At 40.0% G+C, this 21,510-nt stretch overlaps 1 protein-coding gene across 1 annotated transcript in view; it reads left to right on the forward strand.

Annotated features, from left to right (window-relative positions):
* Window positions 1-21,510, forward strand: part of SPATA5 (spermatogenesis associated 5) — a 170,464-nt gene that overhangs the window by 34,516 nt on the left and 114,438 nt on the right. The window contains exons 12-14 of the mRNA XM_039550764.1: window positions 1,618-1,671; window positions 2,071-2,150; window positions 13,923-14,049. Of these exons, the coding sequence (XP_039406698.1) occupies window positions 1,618-1,671; window positions 2,071-2,150; window positions 13,923-14,049 (261 nt within the window). The remainder of the gene's footprint in view (window positions 1-1,617; window positions 1,672-2,070; window positions 2,151-13,922; window positions 14,050-21,510) is intronic.

Below are 21,510 nucleotides of genomic sequence, written 5' to 3' on the forward strand. Positions count from 1 at the left end.
AGTTTTGCAGTCGTTGGAGGCCTCCAGCTGACACTTCAGCTACCACAGCAGTTGCTTTAAGGGTGGATGTTGCTGAAAGGAAGCAATGCTAATTGTATCATTTACCTTTCCTACAGACAAGGCACACAGTGCTGGCACTATCAACCCTTATACTGTGGCTTTGGCCCATGTGGTGCTCTAGGTCTGCCTGCTGCACTGTCTCACCTGGTCCTTTGGATAATGGACAACTCTTTTTGCAAACAAGTAAATTAAAATGGTGGCTATGCCTGGATGCTTTGCTGATATCAGATAACTTGTGCTTTGCTTTTCAGAGGATATGTTTTTCTTCCCCCATTAGCACAGGTGTTTTCCAGTGTCAAGGTAAAGTCAGTGCATTAACTGTTACTGCAGGAATGAAAATGAGCATGGAGAGGGGAGACTGCAAAAACCAGTGTGCTGCATTTTTAGAGTGATGAATTTGTGTTCCATTCACCAGCCTGGGAACAAAGTCCAGATGGTCCCGTTCAAAGAGGGGTTGTAACAGAGGCTCTGTCACTGCCAGTGCATAAATGTGTGTCTGCCACACATTCTTAATTGTGACATACCTGCTGTTTAAAGCTGCCTTGTGCTCTGGGCTGAGTGTTACCTGAAGATACTCACAGCTGGGAGAGGGTGGGGCAGCTTTCTGATTGTGAAGAATGGATGTTGTTTCCGCTGGGGAAATTACAAGGACACCTGTTGTTCCCTGGTAAATAGATTGAAGCCACTGGCTCTTTTCGTTCAGGGCAGCAGATAATCATCCTTGGTTGTGGCTGCAGGTCAATGTTGATGCAAACCAGGCTGAAGTCAATGAGACATTACCAATCCCAGGAGAAGCTGAGGCCCATTAGGAACATTATTTAAGCAGCCTATCCTACAGGATATAGCAGAACAGAAGATACTCTGAGAATTTGCCATTGTTTTACTTTTCATAATTGTAAGTACTTGTTCAAGACTCCAGTGCTGACCCTGTGGTCTCCAGTCTGTTCCTGGTGGACAGAGCTGTGAGGATAAACAGGCACCACAGCAGCTGGTGCTCGTAATCCTGCTTGGCAGCCTCGGCAGAGGAGCAGGAATGTGAATGAGCTCAGACACTGAACAGCTTCCTTGCTAGGGATGGGTTTCAGGTGTGCTGCTGTGGAGCTTCTTGCTTCACCTGCAGAGTGCCAAGTTCAAGGAAGTGCTGTTAAACATTGGTTTAAGTCACTGTTGTGGTGCTTGGTTGGACAGGATGCACATTGAGAGTGCAAGTAAATGCTTTACTGTGATTTGGCCTTCTGGCTGATTTGCAGCCCCTTGGTGCTGTTGTTGAACGCTTTTAAGAACCTCCAAGCATTTTTTTTTTTTTGGTTAATTCCATTTCTCATGAAGGTACTGGGAAAGTATTAAGATGAGAGGACTAACCAACGTGCATAGGTACTAAAATAAATGGAGAAAACTTGGTTAAGGTAGAGGGTAAGTAAAAATGCACCCATAAGACCTGCAAATGACAAAATCTCAGAATTTTTTGTAACAGAGCATGACCAGTGTAGCACTGGCAGATGGTTTCAGGCATTTTGTGTACAAATGTATCATGCTTAATTATTTTCTATTTTGCAGGGGCCTGAGTTGATGAATAAATACGTTGGTGAGTCTGAACGAGCAGTGAGAGAGGTGAGAAAGGGCAAGCTATGGATAATGTTAGATGCTAAACTTTCTTGGCTTTCTTATTCTTCTCTGCTTATGAGGTACCTTTAAACTTTCTGAAAAACTTCTTCTGGTGTAAGTTTAAAAAAGAAAAGAAAAAAGTGAAGCAGCAGGGATATTTAGCTTTCTCCTGCATCAGCCTAGTGATTCATGTCAAATTTGGGATCCTGTAGCAGCTTTTACTGCAAGCCCGTATCATGAAAAACCTATAAAAATCTGTTTTCAAGTGAAACCAACCCAAAGGAAGACAGGACTGATGTCTTTTATGTGAAGCTGTGTAGCTCTTGAGGTGTGCAGGCGGTGATAGTGTACTGTAAACAGCTTCCATCCCTTAAAACTGGGTGTTTCATTGTTGTTTTTTTGTAGATCTTCAGGAAAGCCAGAGCAGTGTCTCCTTCAATTCTTTTCTTTGATGAAATAGATGCCTTGGCAGTTGAAAGGGGAAAGTAAGTAATTCTGTTACAAAAATAACAGACATTATTTCCTGATAAATTACTCTTACACTGTACAATCACAGATTTATTTACCTTTCTAGAATTATTTTATTAAACATATTCGTTCTTTATACAGAAGGGTAATGTGTGACTTTTACTCAAGCCTGTTTAACTTGGCATAAACAGGTAAGCTGGTGGAGTTCCTCCTTTCTCATCTCATTAGCCTGAATGATTCTACTGGTTCTCATGCTCTTTGGCTCTTTTCTGTGGTTTTACCTTTTATTTCCAGTAACTTAACTCCTTTCTTTTCCCAGGGTTGTTGCACTGGCCTAATTTGGTGTCTCCATCAAGCAAACAATATGATCATAAGCTACATAAAACAAATTTCCAAGGAGACTACTCATATACATAAATTTACACCTACATTTAAACATTTTGCCAGACTGGGAAAAACTTCATGAAAAGAATCTGAAACACTTGTGTCCTTTCATGTGTGACATTAAGAAGGGATTATTGTGCAAACACCTAGTAGTATTTTTTTTTTATATCCTGCTTTGTGATGATTCCAAGAGATGTTTAGCTCATGTCTGAAGTAGGATTATTGCAGTTTTTCGTTGCTACTATAGCATTTAAGACTTGACAGGCTTTGTAAGTGGACTTTCTTGTGGGATACCTTCTTGTAAATGTTAAAACTGCTACTTGCTGTTGCAGTAAATACTTCTATGCTGTTTTATTTTGTATGAAAAGCTACCAAATTGGTGCATTAGAAAGTATTTGTCCAGTTGAAAGGTGCGTCAAAACTTGAACATTTTTCTGGGAAAAAAGCTCCCTCAACATCCTTGCACATTCCTTTGTATTGCAAGAAGGGCATTTGTATCTTCAGAAAAGGATAACAGGTGTCATTTTGCTGTTTCAGTGACACAAATAAATTATTTGTGTCACAGGAGGTGGCATCACGTGTAGCATAGAGCTGCCCTGTGAAGCTGCTAAGAAGTGAACGTTCTTGCTGTTGGAAATGCAAAATCTGATGGAAGATGTTTTCCTCAGCATCCTTCTCGCATGAAATGTATGCAGCTGTGAAATTTGTGAGTGGTATGCACCGAAACGCCTGCCTGCTTATTACAACAGAGAAATTGCAAAATTGTTCGCTTGAATCAAGCCAGTGGAGGGGAAAAAAATATCATCCCCTGCTGCAATTGTTAATGTGTATAGCTTTCAGAACTAGTACTTCATCAAGATCAAACCTCTTGGAAGATTAAGCCATAACACATTTTAAGCAGCCTTTTCACACAGTGCCCTGGAGGTGTTGAGTTTGTTTGTTTGTTTGCTTTATTCTTTTAGGGAGTAAACAGCTTGATTTTACCTTACCTGGAACTATCCATGGGGGGTAGTAGGCCTGGCACAGCTTGCTGAAGAATGTGGTGTGACCTGCTGCAGTTGTGTTGTGCTGGAGACATCTGGTTTTGGAGCTTTAAAAAGAACAGGGTGGGACACACAAATATTTCATTGTCAAATCTGAACCAGATGGGAGGTAAAATATGTAGCAGAGTTCTCATAAAATTCATCTGAAATTAAATGGTGTAGGAAACCAGACAAGGCACTTATTAGAAATGGCCCTTTTTTACAGGCTGACTTTGCACAGTAGGAATTTGCAAATGCACTAGAGATGCTAACGATTTGTGGCCTCTGGAGATCCATTTCCTGTTCTATTACTGACCATGCTGAAGTTTTCAAGGAAACACCTGTTTATATTGTCTCCCCATTCCCTCTGTTGGCTGAATTAGTTTTCTTTGCCTTGGCAGTGAAAAACATTCTGTGATACAGCTTCGTAAGAGGTTTTTCCTCTTGGTTTAAATCTTTGTTAGGATGCTGTGGGCTTTGTGCACCATGTGCCACATTCCGTATCTCCTGGGTAGGCAAACTCTCCTGATCCTACCAGGACATGTCCAGAGACACAGAGAAGCTGAAACTGTTAAGTTCAAGAGTAATTTCACATATAATTCTGATTAGAAATACAGATGTGAAATAACCTTGAGTAAATCACTTAATGCTTTTGTTCTTCAAAGCACCGTGCCAAGTGTTCGTTAACCCATTATTTAGCTTTGACTAAAGCTTGTGGGTTTAAAACAGAAGTGTTTTGCTTCCAACCTTCTGTAGAGATCACAAGACTATCCCTTCTCAGCAGCAGGCACATATGAGCTAACAGCCTTTGTAAATAATGAGGGTACAGGTAGATCAAGAAAGCTGAGAAATTTTCTTGTTTGGACCATTCATTACAATGTCTCCTTTGCATCAGGTAGTGGATTCTGTCACTGCACAAGCCATTACTCCATGGCAAGCACTGTGGCTGCACTCGGTTATGCCACAGTGTTTTATTTATTACACATTCCCAAGCCATCATTCATTCCATAATTGTAATACATCTAACACACTACCTAATGTAACTGTCTCATGTAGCAGTTTTGTTGTACAAAATGTATTTGTGTGTTTATTGGTTAGAACAAGTAATACTTTGAAGTCAGCAAAAATTATATTAATTGACCTTGCGTATTGTCAAAATGTATTATTTGGAAAAGATTCTTTCTTATCCCACCTGCCTAGAAGTTCCGTATGTTTTATTGATACAAACTAAGCTCCTGGATTTTTTTTCTTGTCTGTCCACAACCGCCCTATTTTGCTTGTAGGCAACCCACTAATACATATTAATCAAGGAATTAAGACTGTGGGCTGGATACATACCAGTGTTGAAGACAGTTTATGAAAATATAATCCTGCAGCTCTGCAGAAAAATAGTTCAATGTAAGGAGCAATTGCTCGAGAAAAAAATCTGATTATCCTTGATGCAAGAAGTCGAGAGGGTGATTCTGAATAGATTTGGGTTTCCAGTGTGATGGTGAAGACATAAAGATACTTTGAGCTGTGTTGATTTCTGCGTTTTGTTCTGTGACTCTGAGCTTCTAATGCTCATGGAGGATTTTTCCATCGCTTTCTGATTTATGTTGAGATGTTAAGAGTAAGTTTAGAGAGAACTGAAAATTAAGAATTAGTGGCTCAGTGTCCTGACCCTAGAGAAAGAGGGAGGCATTCACCATGTCTGACTCTAAAGAACAAATTATAAACCTGCAGCAGAAAAGATGGTAGAAAGAGGTGTCACAGTGAGGTTTGAAGAGGAGAAATGATTGAGAAAGGAAAAACTTCTGCAGTCGTGCACCAGGAGAGGTGAACCATGGGATGCATGGAGCCTTTTCCACTTCTCCATGGTTCTAATTAGCATTTACTTTCACCAGCAGATTATAACTTTTTCTTTTTTTTCTCCATACTTTTGAAAGATGCAGTTATGACTTTTAGTAGGACAGATTGCACTGAAGCAGGACTGGTTCAGATACAGCAGTTTGAGCAGGAAAGTTTGCCTCAGAGTAATCCCATGCTTGCACAAAGCTTGGGAGGCTTTACAAATTGCACAGCTGTAGAGAGTTATGGGTATTTGTTACCCTCAGTATCCTGACCATGTAAAACCTAATTCTTCTGGCCATTAGGGGTTGCCAAGAGGGAAATGGCTTGGTAATTAGACTTGAAAGTGATGAATGAATGTGGGTCTGTGTAAATGCAGTGCAGACAGTCTGTTTGCTGAACTTCAGAAATCTCCGTGCTTTGGAAATGGAACATTGTTTATATAAGTAGGATTTTTAGGATTTTTGGGCAAGAGACATCCTTTTCTTGTTTTTCAGAAGCAAAGCATTTCCCCTTTAACTGCAAATCTCTATAACGTAGGATAGGAAATGCTGTAGACTGCTGTAAAAGACACTGATAAATTCTATTTTCCAAGGGGGAAAAAAAAAGACCAGGGACAAAGTCAGTACCTTGCATTTGACTTGTGGAGGCCAAAAGTTGGTAGATGGATGTTGCTAACCTTTTCAGACTGAGGGTAGAAGTGACAAACTGAAGGGTCTTTTGTGCTAATTCCCTTAAACTACAACATGATGATGCTTTTTTGGGGAAAGTACGTTATCCTGTATGCTGGGGGGAGGACAGATAGATTCCTAAGCCACAATTTAAAATAGTCAGAACCACTGAAAAACACACTGTTTTCACTTTAGGTATTAAAATCTTTGGAATCTTAACTTTTGAGGCTCTTGAGCTTTTAGATGAAGCTGTGAGGTACAGCAGCTTTGCTTCTGTACTGTGCCACCTCTGCCTTGAACAGGGACAGTGATAAATCTCTTTTTAAACCAAGATATCTTTCTGGAATGTTTTAGCTCATATTTATTTATCCTCCACACTTACCATTGTATTTTAGTGCCTGTGCAAGTTCCCTGGTGCAATGGGCAGCCTCTGTCATGAAGGAGGTTAGTGTGTTGCATCCAGTAATGAAACCCCTGGGCTGGACCCTGCAGGGATACAGCAAAGTGACAGTAGATAGGATAGAGGTTCTTGGCAGGAATCCACCTTGCACAGGGTAAATGAGCACTAGTGAAGCTGGAGGAGGTATTGTCCCCCTAATGTTTCTCATGCAAAGACAGAAGAACGTGAACAAAGTATACCTGGAAGAAATGGGGTTTCCCTCTGCCATGATTGTTGTGAGGAAGCCAGTTCTTGTTCAGCTCAGATAAAGAACCTTGTGTTTCTGGCCTCTGTTGGCACTGGTGCCCCTGAATTGGGGAGCATCAGCTGATTCCCTGCAATATCTGAGCTGTGTTTGCACATGGTGGAGAATTGAGGCATTCTAAACTTTTTTGACTGCTGTATGAATTCTTTAAAGTTTTGGAATTTGGTATCCAAACAAATATTGTCTGGGGAAAAAAGCTGCATGCCTGGTGCCAGCTTTTTATTTTAGGCCCAGCTGTCTTCAGTGGTGAAAGAGGAAAGTTTTGAAACAATTATATTGTACAGTAAAGCTTGTGATTGGTTTTGAAAGAGCAATTTTAACAAATAGCATTACCCATAGTTTGGGTGTGTATACAATAAATGTCTGCATCCCTTTAATTTTAAACTAAACTTGTTAGTGCTTGTGGCTATCAAGAATCCTTTATCACAATGTGTTTCTTCCTTTTTGTTTACAAACCCAAATAATGGGTAACTTTCCAGCCTGCATTATAATTAAGATAATTTGAAGTCAATAGAGACTTTCATTGACATCAGTGAAAGCAGGACTGGATACAAAACCGCTTTTCTTGAAGACATCATTTTAATGATATGCAGGAGGAACATAATTGTAACTAAAATTTATAAACAGTGAACCTATTATACATAAATATTATTGTAATGAAATGAAATCCAGTCTAGTTAGTTACTTCTAGGTCTATAATGCTTCCAACTTAAACTGTATTTGCTTTCCTGGTAGACATGATTGATTACAGATTTAAACTTGATTAACTTCCAGGAATGCACAGCAGAGAAACGTTGAGAAAAACAGAATGAAGGGAAGTGGGAAATTTACTGGGCATCAGGTGTGTGCTTGGTTTGGGCTTGTTTTTTTATTTTGTTTTATTGCCTTCTTTTTTTTAAGGCAACATCAGCTTTAGCAGAATAAGAGAACTCATGATGTTAGCGTTCTTCCTGTGTCACCCAGACAGTGCCAGGGCCAGCTGGAAGTGTGGGCTAATGCCCATATTTTATGAATGTGCATCTGGAATTAGTTGCAAACAGATGGAAATGGGCGATGGATCATGACCTAGGTGCTCAGGGATTTGGAGATGGGCTTGGGGAAAGCCCTCTGGAAGAAAGCCTGTTGATTCCAAACCTGTCTCAAACTGGCTTCTTTCCTCCTTTTCTCTCCTTTCACTGTGTTTCATTTTTATGGGCCTACTTCATTAACTTTTGGAAGCTTCAATAATGAGAAATTTAGGCAAGTGGAAGAGGCTGCTTACACAGCCGTGAAGGATAATTAGGATGTGTCTGCAGCTGTCTACAGGCCATTTGTTTCAAAGTCACCTGCTGACAGCTGAGCATTGTTTCCTGTTTTCACAAAGCTCATCATCTTTTTAGGAGTGCTTGCTTGCAAGCTGGAGGCCACTTAAGGAGTACTTGGAGTTCTTTTATTTTTCTGTGCTCTCCTAATGCCTTCAAAACCAAATTACATGAACGGCATTTAATCAGCGAATTGATGGTTGGCAAAACATCATTCTGCCGTGGAGGTAACCATGAAGATAAATATTCTACCCAGACTGAATTTCCCAGACTTTGCCTAGGTTCCCTCTGGATATTTTCCTTCTGTGGTACTTGAATTTTGTGCTTGAGAAAACAGGGAAGATATGAAACAGTATAGTGGGTAATAGTTGATACAGGTGCGTACAGAATCCAACAGCATCTAATTGTAGGGTGCTGATGGAGGGAAGGGTTTAGGATCATCTTCTTGCAGGGTTTTTGTGATCACACAGGCAGGAAAATTCCCTGCTATGGGGAATGTTTTTCTCTGAGCACTGAAGCGGCTTGTGTACTAGTGTGGTTTGGGTTTTGTTTTTTTTTAATGAGTAGCAAAACTATATAAGTGATAATGTAAAAGATTTGCATACTATATATCTTAGACTTTAATAACATCCAAGCCTGTGGTATCTGTAGTGGTCCGAATAACAATCATTGAAGTTGTGCCATTACATGATACAACATTCACAGAAGTAAATTTGGCCCAGTGTTTTAATATTGGACAAGCCTGCTTTTCCTGACTGGCATGCCAGTGTCCATTCTACTGGACAAAATGCCCCAGTGATGGAATTTTTGCACAAAATTTGATATCTGCGACCATCCTGCAGTTACTGTCTTTCTGGTAATGCTATTGGAGTAGATTATTTGCATTTTTTATTTTTTCAGATGCTGTGGAAAACTTTAACCTGCCAAAGCCAAATTTCACCCGAGCTCATGAGGGAGGGCAATAAAGGAGTGTGACAGTTAATTATGATCGCAGCAGCTGGATTGAAAAACTGGGCTTGGCAGGTGCTCCTTGCTGACAGGTTTCCCCTGCAAAGCCCTGACAGAAATGTCAGACTCAATAAAAATCCTTCAGGCTGTGCGAGAGGCGGCTCTCGCGTGGGAGTCTGCTGGCAGGGGGCTTCTGTATTTCAGGAACCTTTTAGCTCCGTAGTTCACGGAGAGGTGGAGAGTCCTGCCAGGAAGGTCTATTTCAACCTGTTCAAATTTTTTTGATACTGAGCATTTTGTCATGTCAATGAGTTTTACATTTGTTTTGATAGGAAATTATTTCCAGGGGTTTCACTGAAAGGGTTATTTGAAATGATACCACATCCACAAGTATTTTTAAAACGCGTATAAATTTTGAGTATGATTGCAATTCTTTTGTTAGGGGGGGAAAAATAATAAAGTCAGTTTTTATCCATATGTAAATCTTGCCTGATGGGATGTTTTGGAAGAGAAGGTGGGCTTGACTCCATTCTCACAAAACCTGCATTATAGATTTCAGCTATGTGGCGATTAATCCGTCTGCAGTAATTTATCCTGGATAGTTCTCCTGAGGTCTGCCTCTTCGACCTCACAGCTCTGCCTGAGGTAGGGTCAGTTGTGCAGGAGAGGGGTCCTCCCAGACTACTTCTGCTTTTGCAGCTTCACAGTGGCTGTGATTTTAACAGCTCTCAAAATGTTATTGTGTGAAGATTTCCTGCATTTCCACGTCTACAGTTTAGCAGTGTAATTAAATTAAGGTCCTGATTCTGAAGCCAAGGTGTTCAGACAGTGCCACTGAAGTCAGTGGTGGGATGGAGAGTCACTGGTTCTCATTTATGAGATTTAAGTGGTGATGGAGACTTAAATATATTTTTCAGTGAAAATGATATCTGGTGTTGGAAAGCCAGTGAAGTGAGTATTTTTTCAGAAGTGTTCTAGATAGGTGATGCAAATGTATGTTTGCTTTAGCTCGCAGTGGTGATGCTTACAAATTTCATCATTTTGGTGATACCGCAGTGACTGCATTCTCAGACTGTTTTTAGTTTTCAAATATTAAAAAATCTGTTAGAAAAAGCATGGGGGGAAAGAAAAGGAAGCTAAGTAAGTAAAAATGTACAAAACAAGAATTAGCTGTCCAAGAAATGCCTATAGCAGGAAGGGTAACAGATTTAAATGTGATTTCGTACATCTGGTTATGTCTGGAAACAAAATCTTCTTGGCTGGAAGATCTGTATAAGCTAGTGAACTGTATGTACTCCTTGGTGCAGTGATAGGATGGATCTGTGGTTGCTTTTATATCCCCTGGAAGAAGTATGAGAGTGGTTTAAGGTGTCCAGGGGGAAATTTCAATGCCCACTGATACATGAATCCAGCTGGCTTGAACGGTCATTGGATAAAGCCAGAGGAGATAGAAATAAAAGCTGTGGAGAGCCCTCTCCTGCTGTATTGATTTTGGAGCTGGTGCTCTTGATCTCTCAGGTTTATCAGACAAAGGCAGAATTAATTCAAATTAATTGTGAGTCTTTTTTAAACTATAGAATACATGAGTTATTCTGCCAAAATGGGTATTGGGAATGCCTTTAGCCAACATAAAATACCAAGAGCAGGTTTGCTTTTCATACTCACCATGGATAGTCTTACCTGACAGCCTTCAGGAATCTTCTCTGAAGGTCAAGCTGAGTGCCTGTGCAGGAGTGCACTTGTGCTTTGTCTGAGACTGGTGGAACACTTGCAGGATTAGCTGGCATATCACATAGAGGAGGATTTCTGTCTCTAACTGATGTAATGACCTTCTCTACCTTTAAAAACTTCATTGAGGATTGTAAATAAAGTGAGGTTGGCAAAAAATTAAAATAACACATAGCCTAATGTATTTCATTAGGGCAACACAAGCAGTCACTTGAAATTCTCAGGCAGGCTTCTCTTTGCTCACACGTTTTTTATGTTGAAGGTATTTCTGGTTGGGGCACGGCTCCTACGTGCACACACCCGTGCACACACATGGCCCTGCGTGGATTATGTGAGGGGCTTAGCTCTGGCTGCCTGGATTTGCAGGCAGTGTGTTGACAGGAAATTAGTTTGTACCAGGACGTGCCTTTGGAGGCCATTTCCAGGCAGTTGTGATGACATCAACGTGTGGAGGTCAGGTGGAGGCGGGGGGGGGGGCCAAGGCAGCCCCTTGGCTGGAAGTTGGTTTTGGCAGTGCCTCCATGGGACTGGAGGGTTAATCACGGTTTGTTTCTCTGGCTGCTGTTTGCGTCAAAACTCTGGGCAGCCTTAATGAACGTTGCCTGTGTTAATTTGGAAGCCTTGCTGGGAAACCATGGGAAAATGGAAAATCGCATCCTTGCGAGTCACCCCTGGAATTAACAGCTCGGGCAGCACCGGAGCTCTCGCATCTCACCGTGGCTCTGAGGCAGCTCCGAGCAGCTGGGGAAGAGATCTCTCCCTGTGCCTGCCTGGGATTTTTATAGGGTGTCCTGTTAAGCCAAAAGCTAATTTAGTGTAGACTGTGCTAAAACGGTGCAGCGTGTGATAGCTTAGTGAACTGTGTAAATAAAAGCACTGACATTAGAAATCCATGGTGTCGTAGGACCCAGGCACCTCCTCGCTTTTGTTACTGATACTTTTTGCGTGCATGGACTTAAAATTATTTACTTCACTTTTAAGAGGTAATAATAAAGCCCCTAATAACGTCCTGGAAGCCCTCATTGTTTGAGCTGTATTATACCATCTGTGATTGCCTAACTGCAGTTTTCTGATGATGCCCTAATTGCATGAAAGTCCTTGCAATGTGCATTCCCCTGTGGGGATTTTCTTTAGAATAAACACTTCTTTAATGTGTTGTGAGTTTTTTCTTTTTTTGCAGTCTGAAGCTTGTAAGAGAAATGTTTATATTGGGGAAAGATGTAATATCCGTTCTAGCCACCTCTCTCTAAAACTAAGTATTTCTTTTTTTTTTAAAGGAAACAGAGAAAAGTTTAGCATCTCTTCCAAAGTCTTCCAGCTTCAGATCATTTTATATAACATTAACATTTTAGTCCCAGTTTTACAATTATTTTTTCCTTTGCTTAGCATTTTCTTGTGCTCAGTCTATTTGGTATAAAGTGGAGTAAAATTGAAACTCATGCAAGATGGGAGGCCTGGATCCCTATTGAGACTAGGTAATGTTACAAAGTTGCTTTTAATTTCCTTTAAGCTGTGTGTTCTTCCAAAAGCATATGCTATCCATGTCCGACACCTGAAGTGTTTTATCACTCTCAGCCCTCTTTAAGTCAGTGGGACTGTGACCCATGGGTATGTTCGAAATGCTCAGATACAGCTTGGGAATTTCCAGTGTGGCTGCAGAAACCCCAAAAGCTGACGAGCAGGTAACTCAAGTCCCTTCTCTAATATTTCTTAGCAACTTAAATATTTTACTCTCTTAGCCAACATTTATTATAGCTCCTTAAAGATGTTTTCCAGACTGGGTGTGATAAGTTAACTGTTTTGCGCTGTAAAATTGCAGAACCAGTTGTAGGACAGGAAAGTTGGGGAATTTATTTGGAGGAGAGCTGTACAACAGTGATGGAGCCATTACTGTTGCTGTGGCTCTGGGACATCACTGTGGTCGCAGGCAGGCTGGTGGTGGGTGGCAGTGCTGCAGCAATATGTATGTATAATAACTGTACAACTCCATTTGTGCATTCTCTATCTGATGGAAGTAATTGGAGCACTTACATTTTAATATATTTCATATTTTTATGTTTGGAAACTAGCTTTGTCACGATGATTGTATTGCAGTTCTCTGTGTGTAGAGGTCCCTGTATACCTGTGTAAAAATTTAAGAAAACTTCTGGAAAAGAACTTTAAAAACTTGGAGATTAAAAAATTATCTTAATCCTCTGTAGATTTGGTCTTGTTTTAAGTATCAGACTTCTTTTTGCTTCTTACTTTGTAGGGATCCAGAAGAACTGGAGAGATTAATTTTTTTGAATTGTATTGAAAAGAGCCTATTTAAGGGTACAGAAGTGAAACCTTCCCTTGTGCAGCAGAGCAGGGAATAGCCCTGGAAGAGCAGTCCCATTGATGAAAGATCATGGAGGATGCCATCCGCAGGGGAAGGTTGTGTTGGAAACAGCGAGGTTTTGGTGTGTGCCAAGAGCAGGATTCCCAGTTTCTGGCAAAGGAGGATAAAACTCACATTTTTGGTGTAATTTCCAGCAGCTGTCCCTAGCCTGCTTCAGTTTCCTTGCCCCTTCTCAGCAGAGGGAATACTTTATGCTTGTCTGCTTAGGTTTTCCACGTATTGGTAACTTCAAAACCGGAGTTTTCAGTTTTTTCAGTGTTGGGTTTTTTTCCTGGTATCTGGACAATGAGCTGAGTTAAAGGACTGACAATGCTATTATGAGGCAGTTAGTCAACACTCAATTTATTCTCAAGTGATGGAGAGAACATAAAAATATAGAGCAACTCTGCAAAACGCAGCTGCCTAATTTTTTATATTGCATAGGGTGGTGTAAGCTCTCACTTGGATGATGCTAAAAATGAAAGTAATAGTAAAGAAGCTGCAAGAATTCAGTTTTCTTAAAAATATTTATTCCAGCTATCGACATTGTGCTAAGTTCTTTACAACCTCCATAGCAGGGCAAGAAGTAAAAAAACCCCTAAATCTCAGTTGCTTTGCTGCATACCAAGAAGACCTAGGGAGGCCAAATTCACTGGTTTGGTTTTACTCACTTCATATCGCTGATACTGTTTCAGAGATTGAAGGTGAAAATAAATATTGTGAAGAATTAAGGTAAAAAGATGCATCCCTGTAAATTGGAAAGAATATCATATCTTTTTCTTTCTCCAGTTTCTAGGAAGGGAAAACTAATGCTGTGACTTTTTTTTTTTCCTGTAACTCAGCTCTTCAGGTGCTGGAAATGTAGCAGACCGTGTCTTGGCTCAGTTGCTGACGGAAATGGATGGGATAGAACAGCTGAAGGACGTGACAATTTTGGCAGCTACAAACAGACCGGACATGATAGACAAGGTACAAATAGATGCACTCTCTATATCCTGTTCTTCTTGAAAAGACCAGATTTTGGTATAATTCCATCCTCTTTTACTCTCCAAACTGTTGTCTGTTCAATTTAATGTAGAAGTTTGAAAATGAAGACAAGGCAGAGGAATGGTTCATGACCCTCACTTTTTTTCCCCCCCTCAAAAGTATTTTTAACAGAAAAGAAAAGTTTTATGGTGGCCTTAAATATCTGTTTCCTAGAAGAAATTATCCTTAAGTCAAGCTCATTGAACTTGCACAGCAGCATTTCTGTCAAACTGCTGCTGTGGTTTTTGCTTCTGTTCTGTTTGTTTATGCGGGAGTTTGCTGGAGTTTGTTGGTTTCATTAGTTACTTCCTTTCAAGGATTAAATGTCTCAGCAATTCAGTTTCCAACTGTAAACAGGGCAATTTCTCCTCAGATCCCACAGCAGCTCTGTGACAAGAACATCTCAAGTTTGTAAAATCTGGAGGGTTGTAACACTTACTGCAGAAAACCTCCAAACACAAACCCAACCCAGCAGCCCTCCAGAAAATCCATTTTACAGCTGTTTACCACTGCTGTGTCTTCTCACAGCTAAGTGCAGTAGACAGATCAGTCTGAAGTGATTTCCTTTAAGATACGTTTTGTAGTGTTGGTAGGGTTATTCCGTGGCTTTTTGCCTTCACAACATTAATTAATTTGATGACAGGTTAATGAATTTAGTTTTCATGATCTTTTTAGGGTTTCTCATAAGTTTTTTAATTCTCACGTTTTAAGCTGTTTCTGGAATAGTCTTTTCTGTTTGTCTTGAAGCATTCAGGCATAAAATACGTATGAAATGTGTATGTTTAAGGTATGGTTTGTATGCACATGAAGTCTTGAGAGAAAACTTGCATTTTGGCTCCAGAACATGGCCTCTTCCCTTTTGAACTGGAGAAAGCCACACAGCTGAAGGAGACCTGACAAAGGCTTACTCAGAGCTTACTTGTACATTTATCTGTGAGCCTGCCATGACAAAGCAGAGCCAGCAAAGAGTTTTCAGTAGAAGTTAATAAAACTCATCAGTGAAAAGTATGCTTGTGCAAAATTGAAACTTTCAAGATGTCACTTTTGTCAAATTGGTTTTGGGTTTTTTTGGTGACTGTTCTTTGGGGTCAGACTAAGCTGAATTTGAAAACATTCTGATTGAACAGCAGGGAAATTCTCTTCGGAGTCAGTTCAACATTGTATTATGTTGTCTCCTTCACCACCTGATGAGAATTGAGTTCTCTGTCATTCTCCCTTTTGTTGGATTTCTCCTGGGCACACAGTGAATGCTGCTTTCTCATATTTCAGGTTTTATTTGAAATACTGGCAATATTGGAACAGAACTACCTTGAGTTAAGGGTGCCACCCTGCAATATACAGAGAACTTTTGGATAGAACCTAAGTTACTATGTACTATACCTACATCACTGATGCAAATCCAGACCTCTTAGCCTGGGACTGAAAGTTTTCATTTTGATATGATGTATAAAAATTCAGTGTCTTCTCTATATAAGAATTTTATAAGGGTGGTGGGCTTTTAAGAATGAACAACACAGTTTTGTCATCCAGACCAGACAGGCTGTACCTGGCCACCGTCTTCTCCTGGGTCTGTGCAATATTTGCAATGCAGGAGTTGTACTTTTTCCCTTCCGTGGAAGAAAGAAGATATGACACCAGAAAGCATTTCTACTTCACTTATGGGAAATCTTTCAGTGGGGGCTTTTAGTTTGCTCGGCCATTGTTGATCCCTTTGAGAAGGTATGGTTTTGTTAAATTAATATTTTACATGGAAATAGTTCTGTATGACAATAAGTGAGTGTCCTGTTTTCATAGGTATGTATGGTGACTATACAGTAATTTTTTAATGCATGAGCTTTTATATATGGCATAAAACTATAAGGCAGTCTCTGTTCTCTACTTCCAAGGACTGGGAAAACGTCTGGGATATGTTGTGACTATTCTCTAGATTTTCAAAGCAAGAAATGCTTGGGGAATGTGTGTTTTCTAAGGTTTATATGCCTGCAGAATTGCTAACAATCCATCCAGCATCTTAATTTATGTGGCTCCTGCTTAACCAACAGTTATGTGGTGATAAAACTCGTAATTTGCAAATAGCATGTGGGGATATCAAATGTAAGGGTATTCCCCAGAGCCTAGTGCAGACTTCATTATTCCTGCAAACACTACAGCACGTTGCTTTCGGATAGTGAATAGATTTGAGTCAGACTTTTTACAAAGTTATGTGTAATGGTAAACTTGTTTTGACTTGTCACAGATGTCTATTAATAACTTATTTCTCTAAGATGATTGCATCGAAATATTATTGCAGCCTAAAGTTGTGTCTCATGTTTGTGTCTCAGCTACTTTGCATCTCATTCATATGATGCTGGAGAGACTTTGGAATAGTTTCTATTTTCTGTGAGAATACAAACCCAGTACGTCCTGTTTTCAGCCATGTATGGTACAGAAAGTGATTTCTCTTGGAAGGGAAATATTCTGGAACAAGATGTTCTGAACATTCTTTGAAAGTGATACAGAAACAAAACACTCTGAGTCAGTAATAACAGTAAAATCTTTCCTTCTTCATTCTATAAGCAGAATTGATGAGCAGTAACTGGAAAAACTGCCTTTTGGTTTTGGTGACTTACACACTCAGGAGTGATTTTTCATGCCTAAAGTACGTAGCAGTAACTTTATGGAGCTGCTTATGATTCAAAGCCTGTTTGTATTTTCCTATGCATCAGTTGTCCTAATGAGAGATCACTCATTTCCACATAAAATATTTTGAACCCTGTGTATAAATTGCTCAGCTTGAAATTAAAAGTTCTGTCCAGACATACATGTGAACAAGTTTTCAGATGTGGTGTGACAGATTTCCATGGAAGAAAACCTAGACCAACTCATCAGGATTTGTGTGCCCTGTTTTTCATTTTCTCAGTGGAATCTGTTTTCCTGGTCTTTTAGTGCTTGGCTTACTTCTGGTGTGAGAAGGGTGAATTGCTATCATTACCTACCCATGCAGATATCTTTTTTTCCCTCTTAAGCAGCGTTTCAAACTCCATTAGCAAGGGTGCATTGGGGAAAAAGGGGGACTGTCAGATCCCCAAGGACTTGGATGAATGTTTTAGCACAGGTAGCAAGATACACAGTTGCTTCGGGATTGGATGATTTTACCTCCTGCTGGGTCAAGTTTGAATGTCAAACACATTAGCTGTGATGTAAAACACGAGGCGCTGAGTGAAGGGATGGCCTGTGGTACAGGATGACATCCTGCTGCTCCTGACAGCTTCACTTCTCCTTATCTTGGGGTGCAGAAAAGACGTATCCTCAAATATGCTATTTGCATAAGAATGACAGGATGTGATAGGACAAATGAAGATTAATGGGAAGCTGTGTTGTCAGCATTGCCCATTGTCTCCAGATTGATGATGGTCTGGATTTTGTCTGCATTCATGGGCTTCAGTTTAAACTGGAAGCTGTCCTGGTACCAGAATACTGAAGAGCTGAACCTTTACAAATGCTTTGTTAGCACAGGAGGGCAGTGCTCGGCTCCTCATCTCCAAGCATCCTGCTTGTTGCTATAAAAACATGTATTTTGCATATTGTGCCGGTGCAGGGGATTTTTCCTGCCTCCTTTTGCATGTTTATTTTGGTTTTTAAAAACTTCCTGCTCCCTAGTCTTCCTCCTTACTTTTTCCTCTTCCATCACCTGCAAGTTTTGCTGCTCCTTACATAAGCTTTGTTGACTTTGTTCTATTAGCCATTGGCTTTAAATTCAGCTTATTTAGTTTAAGAGTCACATGGATAACACTGAGTTTTCTGTTCTGGTTGCATGAACAAAATAAAACAGAACTGCAGCTGATATTCTTCCTAGCAACTGCCAAGCATGAGGAAAGGGAATAAAACTCCCTTCCCTCATGGTTCAATTGGATTTGAAGGAGTTTTCTGGGCAGAGAAATGAAGCAGAGGTTTATCAAATTGATCTGCCCCTCAAATGTTGATTACTATGTAGTTATGGGACAATCTTAATTTAAAGGGGCTTGTTTTGATGAAAATAAAAAATGCGTGATAGAACCATTTGGCAGAATCAGCAAAGAAATTATAATTTCTTGCCTGCAGCAAAAGTGAATAATCTTTCCTCTTTAAAAACATCAAAGTTCAGTCTTTCTGAAGGCTTGTGGAAGAAATTCAAATATTTAAGTTTGCAATTTTACAAGTTAAAAGGAATAGGAAAGAATCTTGCACGTTTATTCATTATTGTCTAGAAATGTCTATGTGCTGTTACAAAGCAGGTGATGCAGTCAGATGCAGTGGCACAATCTTACCTCAGTACCACGTAACATATTCTTCTATTTACATATTTGCCTGTTTGTGATTTCTGTTTTGGCCAAAGGTTATTCCTGTGTTACAGCTCTGACTTGGTAGGATTTCAGTTCTCCCAAATGTTGTGTAGGACTGTAGAGTTAGAAGCCACATAATCCATCATGTCTTGCAGTGGTAGGGAATGAGCAGAGTAAGGAAAGGGGGTAAGGGTCTTGCTGCCATTTCTCAGCAGTGCAGATTTCATCCAGACTGGGAGGGCAGGGGACCCAAGACTGGGTGCTTTTTAGAAGGAAATGGTGCAGAAACACGTAACTTTCCCACCTGTTGTGTTCTTGTGGTGCAGTATTTCAGAGTAGGAATCAAAGTATGGGAATGCAATCGCCACGGCTCTCCACACTGCCGAACAATTCATTATTACTTTTTTACTTTAAATGCTGAAATGCCTCTCTGCTTGTGAAAGGACACTCCATGTATTCTTGTAAAGCCCTGGGATTAAAAACAGAAAGTGAGAGTTTGTGGGTCTCCTTTTCAGTCAGCCAGCACCTAGAGCACTTAGATCATCTTGCCCAGGTGCAAGTATGGCTCTTTGAAATAACAGAAGATGTGGGATTTCTTTTGAAGACAAGATTGTTCTGGAGCATATAATAAATTTTCAGAAAATGAAGCTTTAGGGAAAAATGATATCAAACTACATGACATGGAAAAGAGGATCTGATATTCTAAAATACTTCCACAATTTTGGCACCAACACATTTTCCATCAACCGGTTTCCTCTGGTATGTGTTTGAGTTTTTCCTCTTAATTTTCTTAAACCTACAACTCTCACTGGGGCAAAGAGGTGCTCTGGAAAGTTTCTCAGAGGTTCAACTTTGCCTTTATTAACATCAGATCTTTACACTTTAGGGTGATTAGAAACTTATTATGTTTATTTAAAAAAAACCAAAAAAGAAGAAAGAGTAAAATGAAATTATTGAAAAGTTTTCACATGTTGTTTTCACCTGCCAGACTGAAATGGCTGAATGGACACAGTTGATGAGCAGTGCTGTTTACTGGCTGAGACTTTCAAGGGGCTGAATTACATAGTGAATCCATGGTTTCTAAAGATCCTGAACACTCTTACTATGTAGAGATAGTTTTGGGGTTCTTATATATATATATTCATATTTCTTTAAGACAAGAACTAGGTTTTAAGATTCACCTGAATCTCCCTCTCTCCTTTCTCTTCCCCCCACCCCCCCACCTCCCTCACAGATGAAAACTTTGTTTTCTCATGAGCACAGCAAATAAAATATTTCCAGGTGTGCAGAAGTGATTTTTGTTTTCAACTATTCGATTGTCAGAGTGTGGAGGGCTGAGTAGTAAATCAGCCTTAAGGCTGCTATGGTTTTAAAAAACAAAATCTTAGTGGTGACAGCTGAAGAGCACAGTGACTTTTTCACTCAAGATTTATTGCCTGCCTGAAAAGAAAGGTTGGAGGGAAAACTTGCTGGGCCGCATATTTTCTCCTTTAGCAGGTATACTATAGGGCCAGGACAAGTTGGTTTTATTTTGTCTGTGAAAACATACATTTTAACAATGTATGTAAAAATATAATAGTTTTACTTCAAATAGAACAGAAAAGTCAATACACCTTCTCCTGTTGTTTATAGCGGAAAGCATTCCTTGTGTTGGCTCAGTTGTGTGTTGTAGCATCACTTATACTTTCATAAACTTCCCTGCAGCACATGCCAGAAAATTTACTTGAAGGGATCAATGTGTATTTATTTCATTTGGAAAAGTACAGAGATGGAAAGGTAAAGGCCATGGGCCAAAGTTTGTTCTTACTCAGACCTCCTGCCTGGAAGTCCCAGAGTCCAGCTAAGGTACACAGGGTGCTAGCAGGCCTCTGGACAAAGCAGGAGCTTGGAAAGGCTCTCAGTTTCATGTCTGTTGTGTAAATGCTATCCTGGTTCAATGAGTCTGTAACTGTGATACCAGGTATGGTTTTGGAGGTTTGTTGTTGTTTTTTGTTTTGTTACTTTTGTGTGTGGGGTTTTTTTAACAGTGACATGGAAATGATGCTGTATTTCTAAGATAACATGGGAACATCTGGGATTAAAATGAATAATGCCTCTAAAAATTAGGTGCATGTAAGCAGTACATGTAGACTGGGTGTAAATTCCTAAGTGTTGGGTTAGATCAAGTCTATTCTTCATGTAGGTTTAGTGACAAAGCAAACAACTTTATCTATAGAAGTAACACTAATTTTATGACTAATTGTCATGTACCTGTACAGCAGCTTTTATCTGCAAAAACTTGTGGGTGTGCTTGTAAAGGTCTGGGTTTTCACTTCCTGCTTGAGTTATTTGAAAACAGTGTATGTGATAGTAACACCTTCCTTTTAAATCCTTTAAATTCACTCTTTTCACTTTGTGTCAGTGTTTGGGTTGTGCAGGGGATGGGTACAGCTGAGCATCTCCCCAGAGATGGGTTGCTTGGCTCTGTTCCCAGGGGAGCATCCTCAGGAGCTATCAGGGCTGTGGTGGCCTGTAACTGGGATAACTGGGATTTATGTCAGAGAAGCAAAGTGCAGCAAGGCATATTCTATAGTCAGTGTGCTGGATGGCATGAGTCTTAGTTATATTTAATTAGCTTCATTAGGGTAGTGATAACAGTTAGAGGAGAGACATTCCAAACAGCCTTGGGTTTTAAATATTTGTGGGAGTGACGCTGGAAAGGATGTAAGTGTAACACTGAGAACTGCAGAAGCTCAAGGAAGGGCTGCAGTTATGGTGCTTGGGCTGTAACCACGGACACATTTAGGGCTTGCTTTGCACTTGGTCTTCTGCCCAGCTTTCCTCTTTGTGGGTGCAAAATGCACAGTGTTTGTCCAGCTTTCTGTGTATGCCATATTAAAATAGCATTATAGAGGATATTGTGTTTGTCGAGCACTTGTGGGTTAAGAACTGGCATGGGCAAGATTGTGTGTACAATCTTAGTTCATTCATCTTCTGTGTGTGCATCATAATGCGGTCTTTATTTACATTAATTAAAGATGTGTGCATTGTGAGTGATTAATTAAATTGCATTCATTTAGAAAATTATTTTTGCAAGTCATTATGATTTCCTCTACTTTAATTA

This window comes from Corvus cornix, chromosome 4, assembly GCF_000738735.6.
Source record: "Corvus cornix cornix isolate S_Up_H32 chromosome 4, ASM73873v5, whole genome shotgun sequence".
Lineage (NCBI taxonomy): Eukaryota > Metazoa > Chordata > Aves > Passeriformes > Corvidae > Corvus > Corvus cornix.